At 37.8% G+C, this 12259-nt stretch overlaps 1 protein-coding gene across 1 annotated transcript in view; it reads left to right on the top strand.

Annotated features, from left to right (window-relative positions):
• The window catches only part of LOC122808680 (alpha-2-macroglobulin-like), a 2380392-nt gene that overhangs the window by 913775 nt on the left and 1454358 nt on the right, over positions 1 to 12259 (top strand). The window contains exon 9 of the mRNA XM_044079659.1: positions 11194 to 11308. Coding sequence (XP_043935594.1) covers positions 11194 to 11308 — 115 coding nt within the window. The remainder of the gene's footprint in view (positions 1 to 11193; positions 11309 to 12259) is intronic.

Genomic DNA, 12259 nt, shown 5'->3' with positions numbered 1-12259 from the left:
ATTAAAACATATATATTCAAGTATAAATTAAAACACCTTTTATTCTGTTTGGTTTCAAAAATAACTTTTCAGTTGCCTTTGAGAAAATTAATTTTCCTAGTAAATGTTTTAACATCCATAAGAATGTTAGTTAAATTTCCCTTTTTACTAGGTACAAATGTAATTCCTTTAGATAAAAGGCTAAAATGTTCTTTAGTTAAAGAAATATGGCTAAAATTATAAATACTAAAATGTTCAAAGGTAAATCTATAGGGGTTTGTCTCATCTTGTTGAATAAAATTATTCTCTAAATCGGAGTGGTTGGTACTCGTTTGCCTTATTTATGTATTTACTTATATAGTCACATATTGATTCATTTATATATTTTAGTTTTTAATGATCAATTTTATATAGTAAGATAGTCTGAATGTTGATTTTATTCATTTAACTTCATGTATACAGAATTATAGTGTTTTAAACATGCTTTATAGGTTGCTTTCGGACAAAGTACCTGTTCATTTATTAATTTGTTTGAATTAAGTTTCATAAAAGAGCCACAAGATGGAGCTGAAAGGCAACTGAAAAGTTATTTTTGAAATCAAACAGAATAAAAGGTGTTTTAATTTATACTTGAATATGTTTTAATACAATGAAATGGAAAGTTTAGATTTTAATAGGTGTTTTATGTGAATATGTCTTCTTTTTTTGTATAATAAAATCTTAAATAGAATAGTGACTACATATTATTATATATAAATGGTTTGTACAAAGGATTTTATTAGAATTTGATTGGCTAATTATTTGATTTAGCCCTACAAATAAGTATAAAAGGCTTATGGAACGGTACAGCCCACTTCTGAGGAAGTGCTTTATAAACGAAAATGTACTGTTGAGCGTTAATGTTGGATGTACTTGGTTTTTACTTTAATAAATCGTGATTAAAAGTTTCCGTGCTGTTCCTGGCTTTATTGTTTCGCTGGACAAGTTGCTTCTTTTTTGTTTTACAAGTGTTGAGTTGAAGCTGCTGTAAATTTGTGGTCGTTTTATTATATCTTGAATATACCTGAATCCCTGTTATAGAAAATTCTAACAATCCTGTGTGCATGCATTTTTTGCAGTTAAATTCTGTGATTCAAAGCTGATTAAAGGATATTAACTTGAACAAGTAATTTACATTTCCTTCATGAAGCCTTCAGCATTAAAAATGCTATATAAAATAAACCCCAAATGTATCTGCATAACCTTTAGATTGTAACTGTCAGTATATGATGGTGGGGAGCATGGTTTACTTTTACAAACTGAAATATCCTGCAAAAGACCTGAATATCTTTGTGTGTGTGTGTGTGTGTGTGTGTGTGTGTGTGTGTGTGTGTGTGTGTGTGTGTGTGTGTGTGTGTGTGTGTGTGTGTGTGTGTGTGTGTGTGTGCGTGTGTGTGTGTGTGTGTGTGTGTGTGTCTGTGTGTGTGTGGATATGTACATGTATGTGTGCATCTCTTACTTAATTACACATGCACCAATTTTCAAATACCTTTATAAAGATCATACAAAAAAGTTTGCTATAAAAATGCATTAATTATCTTTTCAATGTCATGCAATGTGTATTTTCTCTGTGCTTGAGAATCACCAAATGTAAAATCTCACAACTGTAACAATATTGCCTTTATTGTAGAGTATCATAGATCTGAAAACAGCGAATGTGCTTATTATTACAATTCAAAACTCTAGAAGTCCACACTGTAAGCATGCAAAAATGGGAGAAATTAAACCTGGTACTTGGAATGTCACATTAATTGCCAGTAAAATTAATTCTTGTTTTAACATACAACGTCAGATTACAATTTACTTTTCATTTAGAACATATGGGGAAAAGCATTTTAAGGGCATTTAAATCTAAGCCTGTACATGTGTGAAAAATGGACATCACAAACACCTTTTTTCTCTCTTGCTAACCATGCATCCCAAGGGTCTTTTGTTTTACAGTCATTGCAAATGTTCACAAAGGAAAAAATGAACTAGATTTTTTTAACTTGCTTGGTACACATCTCTTTTTTGAGAATGGATTTTGCACACAGTTCAGTCTTTTAGAATACAATTTACCATGCATAATCACATGCCACAACTTCTCCTTAGAACCTCTGTACTTCCCTTCATCTCCCAAAAGACAAAGACCATCTGATGGATGCACAAGTGCTGCTGCTTAAAGACTTTTAACCATAAGCATATCAGTTCATGGCAAAATACAGTACTGCAAAAAATCAAACTTAGGAAGTTCCTTGCCATGGTACATGTAATGGCAAAAAGTCTTGTCTGTGTAGAACATGACAGTTCAATAAATACTCAGAGAATCCTGAGAATTCATGTTCATCAGCCTATTTGTGCATTTTGTTTTTCTGTTAGCAGAATTCTTGCCATGCACATATCTGATATAATTTCACTGAATCTGTACTAAACTGTGCATCTTTTCGTGAATACCCTCCAAGCTCCAAAAGCATTAATTTATTAGCTTATCTCCTGAGAAACTCCCTGTAAATTACTTTTAAAAAGGTAACATTTCCTTAGAGTCCATGCATTCAGAAGATAGATCAAACCAAAAGTAGTATTGAAGACTCCAATGTAATTTACTGCCCATTATGCAAGCTTTCATGCGAAAAGGTCAAGCTGTCTTAATTGCCTCATTTTCTGACCATCTCTCCATCATAGGTTCATAGATTCAAAAGTGTGTACTAGGCTAATGGCCCTGGGGCCTTTACAAGCCTAGCCCATGGGAGTGCCCTGGCATTGTGCCACCCATCATTAGTTCCCAGTGCCTCTATCAAGTACAGCCACTGGAGTGATCCCCAGGGTGAACATTCTATTTCCCATCCACTCATCAAGATTCTTCTTGAAAAGGGCTAGTGAGGTGCTCTGCTTGACATGTATGGGAAGTCTATTCCAGAGCTTGGTCAGTCTCTGGATTATGAACCTGTCCCTCCAGTATGTTCTGTTGATTGTGGTAATGAGGTTGAGGTCTCTGGAGCATGTAGTGCATAGAGATTGGGATATCTTTAGATGTAGCATTTCTAACAGAGCTGGGTCAGACATGGCTTTGTAAGTCAAGCAGAGATCGCCTCATAGTAGACAATATGAGACAGAGAACAGCTGGAGTTTTTTGAGTCTGTCCATTTAGGACATGTGTTTAAGCCCAAGGATCCTCTTTGTGAGGTACTTTTGTGGCCTCTCCAGCTGTTGCAGGTGTCTAGTAAGGTACATGCCAAATGGGGCATTATACTCTATGATTGGTCTAATGAGGGAAGAGTAGAGAGAAATAATGATCTCTTTCTTCCTGGATGCAAAACCCTTGGTAATGAGATGTGCCACATAGAAGGACTTTCTGACCACAGTGGCAAGGAGAAGTTGCTGTCAACCTGTGCCCCAAAGTTTCTTAACACCTTCAGTGTTCAGTGGGCTCCCATTGATGTGGTAATTAGTGGGAACTGAGTTTTTCCCAAAGGGGAGGATGATGCATTTTTTTGGCATTAAGCTTAAGGCCATGGTTTCAACACCAGTTATTCATCTCAGTGTGGCCTTTCTGTAGGATGTCTGCATCACTTGGGAAGTTGATAATGGCTCTCAGCCTGCAGATGTCTGTGAATTTCATCAGCCAGAGTCCCTTTGTGTTGGCCTGGACTTCTGAGAAGTAGATACCAAACAGGAGAGGACATAGGCTCGATCCCTGTGAGACTCCACTCTAGACTGGTCGGCAGTCTGACTTGGAGTCCACTACTTTCACACTATCTGTTCTGTGAGCCAATTTGCAACCCACCTAATGATATAAGGGTTGATGCCTAGTTTGGTGAGTTTATCAATCATTCCTGAGTGAGGAATGGTTATCAAAGGCCTTGGCCAGATCGAGGTAGGCTGTATGAACTGCCTTACCTTCATCGACCACTCTGGTGACTGACTCAAAGAAGTCAACCAGGTTGAGCAGGCATGATCTACCTTTCACAAAACCAAATTGTGTGGGATCTAGAGTTTGGAGATTCCCTATATCCTTGTTAATTAGGTCCATGATGGTGATGCACTTCATAGCCTTACCTATCAGACTTGTCAGGCTAATGGGGCAATAATTTCCAGGGTCTGTAGTCGCTCATCCTTTATGGAGAGAGATGACTGTAGCAGTGTACCATTCGGTAGGTACAAAGCCTGAGGTGAGGCTGTGAGTGAACAGAGGACACAGATGTGGTGCCAGTTCACTTTGTAATTCATGTCGAACACAGCTAGGGATATTGTCGAGTCCCATGTAAGCTGTATTCTTGGCCTTAGACAATGCAGCTTTAACCTGTGCTGCAATAATGCAGGGTGCCTGGCATTCTTCTGGTATTGAGTTTGGTCCGTTGGGGAGGGGGTAAAGTTGGCACTGAATCTGTCAGCCATTATGTTGGCAATATCTGTTGGCTCAGTATAGGAGGTACCATTGTGCAGTAACACGGAGCAAATCTGGGTATTGCCATGAAGATTCTTGATATAACTAAAGAAGGCTTTGTGGTTGTTTTTAGTGTCTGCTGCAATTCTGCCTTCATAGCTGGCTTTGGAGGTTTTGATGAGGGATCTCAACTTTTTGTCGAGGCTAATAAGGGAATTTTTCTAGCCTTGGGACTTCACCTTTTTCTGCAACAGTTTCTTCCTTCTGTTGTAAAATTTATTAATGGCTTCCTTTTTTGGAGGAGAGTATCTTGGTTCTGTTGGCTATGGCTAGTTCCATGCATTTATGTATGTGTTCATACAGTGCATTGGTGTATGATTTGGCAGTCATGCATCTATTTTCCATTGCATGGGTGCCATGAATTTAGCCACCTCTGTTTTTTAGGAGTCCAAAGGCAGCTTTGGAGAAGATTTCATGGTGGATACCTTTGCATGAGAATTTCTAAAGGTCTGTTCAGTGGAAGCTAGTTAGGAATTATGTCAGATCCTTTCCTTCCTCCTTGCCACACTTCCCCCACTCATCTGCCAGGTGCTTCATAAATTTTACAGGGTGATGAGATAACATGCTAGGTTTCTGTATGGAAGGCTGCTCTCCAATGTTAAAGACTTCCCTAACACTGTTTATCTCTATTAAATCCAGTGAGACATACAATAATTTTGTGGAAAGAAGCTTTATTGTGCTAGAGTAATACTGACATCTACTGAGGTTACACAAAGTGAAATCTAACATGGCAGACTATGAAGACTAGCTTGATTAGAAACAAAAAAATGGCCAGCTTATTGGCACCTTTTGGAATATCCCTTCTAATTATAAATGATATTCCTAAGGATGGCATAATGGTTAAGGTGTTTACCTGGTAATCACAAGGTGCCGGGTTTGAGTCTCACATGGGATAATTGGCTAGGCTTAAAATGGCCCTTAAGGGCAGTTAGCCTAGTGCAAACCTATAAACTAACAATAACGTCATGCAATTACCAGTCAATGAAGACTCAGAGTGTTACATTTCAGAAAGTTCTCAAAATCTCACCTGTAATTTTCCTAAACAACACTGCATTCATTATAGACGTTATAATAAAATGTAATGACATGCTGTCAATACTTCTGACTGCTTTTCCTAGGCAGTCAGTGTCCATTATATATTTTTGTTTATAACAAAGCAGAGATGTGTCTCCTATCTAAACCTGCAGTGCATAGCAGCAGCACCATGTTTCACAGAACGCAAACGTTCTCTGGGCTAGCTTGCTTGGAAATAATGTCTGAAGTAATTCTACAAGGGAAAATCCACTTTGACACTTATCTTTTTAGTATTTTATATATGTTAACATATAACAAATTCTGATGCCATTGCTGCTGATATTACAGTTAAATGTATAATTTGTTACAGTATCATCAGAGTTTTATAGACAATAAAAATGATACACCTGTAACTTAATGGGGCATTCAAATGGAAAACTGTTGACTATAAGATAGAATATCATTTGATATATTAAGAAATTATGGAAGCACTTTTATCTAAAAATAAATTTATAAATAAATTACTAATGTGTAGTACTCTGAGGTAGAGAACAGCAGCAGCATAGTTCTCCACAATATGTTCTGATAATTTTATTGCAAATATTTTTGAGTTTCTCTGTTAGTGCCTTTAGATGCGCTCTTCACAATATGTTCCAACATTTTTATATACATTTTTCAGTTTTCCTGTTTTAGCTTTTAGATCATGCCACAATGGTTCATGCTTCCCGGTCCTTCATTGGGCTGTTTTGATCATATGTGCCTGAAGCAACAACATGAACCAGTTCCACTGATGTTAGAATGTATTCGTTAATGGTTCTAAAGTTAAAATCCTAACTAGCTTCCCATTCATATATCAGAATAATATTACATCATAATGGAGTTGTCAGAATGGGGTTGCGTGATATCAGTGACATCTGAAAGCCATTGCTTGAGCATGGTCTAGCTTGCTGGGATACCAGTATTCAAGAAGGCCAAACTGCAGTGCAAGAATTCTGATCTTACTTATAGATGTGGTGGAGTCCATACCTAAGAAAGGTGACCATATATCATCTGTGCCAATAGACAGGAAGTAATGGAATAAGGGTCAACCTGTGGATACTAGGGTGGTGGCAGCAGCCACAAAGAAAGAACTATCACAAGAAAGCTCATCTGTTTACCCCCTTAACAGAGAATCTAGGATGATGGACAGATTTGAGATATGGGTCTGTGCATCAGTCTCTTTTGTCCTTAGATCGCTGAACTATCTAGTTTAACAAGGTTCTAGAGAGGCTTGACTAAGGAGATCACCAAGTCACTCTTGGGGGGGGTGTTGTCTATGGATGTTCAAAAAACAGCAGACTTCCAAGTTTTCCAATCTACAATCCTCTTCTAATGTGACCATAAGTTTTCTCTCTAACACAGCGGATGGTATGGCCAGAGCAGCAGGCGCTGTCATTACCATTCATCACCATGCCTGGATGTGACTTTCTGACTTTGCAGAAGGCTTAAATCATCCTTTATTAATGCCCCTTATGATGGTTTCCCCTTATCTGGAAAGAAAAAGTTCTTTCCATGACTCCCAAGGTGACAGACCTCCCTGTGGCTGAGGTGGAAGCAGTTTTAATGGATGACATCCAAGAGGCAGAGGCAGACCACACAATCAAGGCTTTCCTGGCCCACTTTCAGAGAAAACTTTTCAGTTTCCTGAATGGTTGGCTAACTGCTGCTCTCTGGAAGCAGTCATGGGGGCATTTCTCTTTACACCATGACGTCTGGTACATGATAACATTAGCTTAATGGATGCTATAAATAATATCCAAAAGCTATTCAATTCCTTCTTCCTTCCCACCACAAAAACAAAAAAAAATAGAAGAAAGTCCATGTATTCCACCCAGTCAGTGGGAACTAATGACATAGAAATCTCAAAGCTGCTAGAAAAAAAGTAATCCAGCTAGTCCCCCATGTCCAGTTAGAATCCTGATTCTAATTCTAGATTCTTTTTAGTACCAAAGACCAGGGATCTCAGATCCATTTTGCATCTCAGTCACCTAAATCAATTTTTAAGATAGACAAAATTCCGGATGGTCATAGTTCAAGTCAATTTTGCCTTTTCTGAGGAAGGATAATTGGATTTGTTCTGTACATCTCCAGGATGACTACTATCATATCAAAACACCAAAGCAACCTAGGAGATTTCTCTGCTTTTGATTGGGAGCCATTCATTTCCAATTTAGAGCACTGCCATTCAGTCTCACCACAGCCCCCGGGGTGCTCAACAAGACATGGCAGTAGTAGCTGCACATCCGTGCTTACTGGGGATCCAAGTCTTCCCATATCGTGATGATTGGCTCCTCACTGGTTCCACAGACCATATTCTCATCACACAGTGGGATCAAGTACTCTAACTGTTTCTGAAATTAGGAATTTCCATAAACCTGGCAAAATGTCAGCTGACTCCAACTCAGAGTATAGAATTCATAGGATGCCACCTAAACTCCAGACTTCAAATAATCAGCCTTCCCCAGTTCAGGGTCCAGTCACTTCATCTAACAGCTCTTCATGTTCTGTATCACCCAACACTACCAGCAAGATTAATCCTACATCAAATGGGTCTCATGGCATCCATAATTTTGTTGATTTGATTTCATTACATTCACCAGATATTTCACGAGAGTGCTGTAATGGATTTTAGCAGTATAGTGGTCTCAATCAATACACCCACTGCATTCAAAAATTAAGATTACACATTCACCAGATATTTCACGAGAGTGCTGTAATGGACCTTAGCAGTATAGTGGTCTCAATCAATTCACCCACTGCATTCAAAAATTAAGATTACACAGGTATGAAAAAAGCACATAGCTTGGTGGATCATGTCCCTGTCTGTGACAGAGGGACACCCATCAACCTTTAGAGATGGATTCAACTATGACAACAGTGACCACAGACACATCCCTTCTTGGGTGGGGGGGCATTTCAAAGGGAAGGATTGCAAGGTTCATGGTTAACAACAGAGGCAGTCCTCCTAGCATTGCAGGTATTTTAGGACTTCCACTCCAAGGGTGTGATATCCATGCAGACAGACAACATTACTGTTGTATGGTACATCAACAAACAGGGAGGAACCCAATATTATCCTCTATGTTAAGAAAGCCATGAGGGGTTGGCAATAGTTAATATCTTTACAACACCTTCTGATAGCAACTCACATCCTAGGGTCCTCCACTGTACTTGCAGACAAATTGAGTAGGTTGTGCTGATACCTCACAAGTGGTCCCTTAATCCTACAGTGGCACAGACAATTTTCAGTCATGGGGCCAACCTAGCAATGACCTCCTTGCTGTCTATCTAAACAAGTGCAGCAGCTATTTTTCCCTGACCATCCAGTGGGAGAGTCACCAAGTTGTGGTCCACAACTGGCCCTCGGGTCTCCTGTATGATTTCCTTCTGTACCATTAATGAACAAATTCATACAGAAAGTTAGGCAGTGTAAGGCCAAGGTGATCTTCATTGCACCCTTTTGGCCCCTAGAGACACAGTTCTTCCACCTATGGCTTGTTCTAGTAGATCATTCATGAATTATGGATCTTTATCTAGGTCTGATAACTCAACCATCCAGATTCCGTCCTTTGCATCAGAATCCATGAAATTAATTACATGGTTCCTCCATTTTTAACTATAGTCAGAGATGCCGGCTTCCTCCCACAATAGTGAATATTCCTTCTGCTTCACAGAAACCATCAGCTAGGAAAATTTACCACAGTAAATGGAAAAGATTTCCAAACTGGCTCTACTCCAGAAGTTTGGATCCCTTTTCAGCACCAATTCCTTCCATACTTGAATTTTTGTCTGATCTATTTGACAAAGGCTTCAGTTTTGCAACTATTAAGGTATATTGGCTGCAATTTCCAATTCTCATTTTGGCTGTGATTTTACATTAATAGCACCACTAAAGATCTCAAAAACCTTCCTCAAAGGTACCTTTCTTCTGAAACCTTCCATTAGAGACCCAGCACATCCACAAGACACTACCATTATGTTAGAAGCTTTAACCCAGGGTCCATTTGAACCTGCTTCCACTGCAGACTTAAAATTTCTTTACATGGAAAACAGTTTTGCTGGTCATAGTGTCATCAGCCAGATGGATGTCAAAACAGCAAGCCCTCTCCTCTAAGACCCCTTATCTAATGTTTCACAAAGATACAGTTTCCCTAAGAACTAACACATCCTTTATTTCTAAGGTGGCATCCGGAACTAATTTATAACAATCAAAACATCTTCCTGTCTTCTTTCCAAGATACTCAAACAAAGAAGAATACTTAGTATGTATGTTAGATGTTCAGAGGCAACTGAGATGCTATACTACAGGACAAAAGATTTCAGAAATGATGATCAATTGTTCTTTTTCCTTTGACAAAAGCAAAAAGTTGGAAAAGGCAGTTACCAAAGTAACCTTATACAGATGGCTGTCAGATTTCTTCCTTTGTATTTCATAAGAAAAATTACCTTTACTAGATAACCAAAAAGCACAGTCATCCAGAGCAGTTTATACTTTGACAGACTTCAGCAGATGAGTATCCATTAATGACATCTGTGCCATGGCCGATGGACAATGGTTCATAGTTTTGTGTCTCACTATAAGTTGGACACTCAATCCACATCACATTCATCATTTGGTTCCACCATACTGGGTAATGTCCTTCCTTGATATCTCCCTGTCTAACAGCTTGGGATTCCGTCCCATATGTTTGAATGAATGAAAGTAGATAATATCGGATACAAAAGTTATGTACTGACCATAACTTTAGATCCACATTGTCTGATTTTCATCAGATTCAAACTCGTCCTCTTTGTACCCCTTTACAAATTGTCACATACAGTTTTAAGATGATTGAGTGAATGGCAGTCCCTGTCTGTACACAGTCACAATAGACTATAATTACTTTTCATCAACTATTTGAGATCACCAAGTTTATGACTTTCTTTCCTGGAAGGTTTTTTTTTCCCATAGGTAGTTTTTATCATATATTCCAGACTAGTGGGGGCAAACTGTATCTGAGCGTCTGAGGTACAGCCAAGGGACTTATAGAAATGGGAAGAGTAAGAGCTCTGGATCCGATAAGCTTTGAGATTGGCACTGATGTTGGATCTGACAACCTATATATTTGAAGCAGACAAAAATCAGACCACATGCATCTAACATTATGGTAAGTACATAACTTTTGTATTCTGAATTGGCTCAATGTACCTGAATCTTATTCCACTATACAGTATGGAAGCATTATGACATAATTTCATCAGTGAAACAGGAGTCTGTAGTATGTGTGGTCTAACAATATTATGATTTCTTGCATTTTATAAATTAGGACTTGGAAGCATAGTTTTTCCATGCACAACTCCATGGAACCATACATTTCAATTTGTAAATATTACTCTAGTTCACATTAAAAGTTACTAGAGCTGCAGGTTTTGCTTCTGTATGCATTTTTTGAACAATAACAAATATGAAATTATTGACTGACTAGTCCTCAGTAGTTTACCAGAAAATCAAATATTTTATGTGAGATAGAGCAAAAATGTGTGTGATGTGAAATTAGGGACATTATGCAATATTGGGGCAGTTGAGAGGTATACATGAAACATACAATATAGGACTCCAGACAAAAAGCTGGAAAATCATTGCTGCATCTCATGTAAAAACTGGATACATGGGTAATTTTAAATTGCTTATATTTTATGTGTGTGTGCTTATGTTTCAGACTGACATAAGTGGATGCGTTTCAAAAGTGATATACACTAATTATTTTCATCTGAGGACTCCGGTTTTTACAATGGAGTTTATTGTTGAAGCCAAACTGATTGAAAAAGATACTGGTAAGACAACAGCTGAGTTTTGCTATAGAATCTGATCATCTTCTGTAATTAAATATTAAAGATTATTATCAGTTTGTACTGTCATACTTTAATGTCATTGGTAATGTTAAGGCTACTGTGTGGGACTGTAATTAGAGATACTGCAATTTATGTTGTATTTTACTTTATAGCTAATATATTTATTTTGTTTATGTTTAAAGTTCTTATTTAATAGTTATGTTACTATAAAAAAGTAAAATATCAATGTGAAAATGTAATATGCAAATTAAATTGTGAATAAAAAGCTAAAAATGCATTCTGAAATAAACAAAGTCCTGGTCAGCCTCCAGCCCTCCATTCCCCACCTCCCGAATCCCCCTTCTCACCATGGCCTTCTGTTTACCTTTCATTTTAAACCTACATCTGTAAATATAGTTTTCTCACTTTTCAGCTTTTGTCATAAAAGTTTCATTCCAGCTCTTCAGTTGTATCCACATTTATTACAGAGGATGCCCCACTTATTGCCTCGCTCCTCCCATAAGCCCTTAACTTCTCACTTTCTTCAGGTTTTACCCCAGCTGAGTGGAAAACTGAAGCCATTATACTAATATTTAAAATGGCTAACCCCTCTAAAATAAAATAATATTGACCTCTTGCCAGTCTTCTTCCATTAGGCCAGATACTCAAAAAATGTTAAGTATGAGTAGTTACTCCTTTTCATTCTGGAAAATGTTGCCTTAATGACTGTCTGTCAACATGGTTTTAGATATGGAATTAACACAATCATAATATTATTTAAGCTACAGGTCTTATTTGTAACAAGATGAATTTAGGACTAAAGCTGAAGCCACTTTCTTTGATTGATTTAGAGAAGTATTTACTATAATAGAACACTCATTTCTCAAAACTCTGTAACAAGATATTGGTTTCTTCTTCTTTGATTTGATTTAAAGGTTACATCTCCACTCCTTT

This window comes from Protopterus annectens, chromosome 8.part0, assembly GCF_019279795.1.
Source record: "Protopterus annectens isolate FY-2018-M chromosome 8.part0, PAN1.0, whole genome shotgun sequence".
In the NCBI taxonomy this organism is placed as follows: domain Eukaryota; kingdom Metazoa; phylum Chordata; order Ceratodontiformes; family Protopteridae; genus Protopterus; species Protopterus annectens.
The sequence above is the reverse complement of the archived record's forward strand: the minus strand, read 5'-3'. Positions and strand labels throughout refer to the sequence as shown.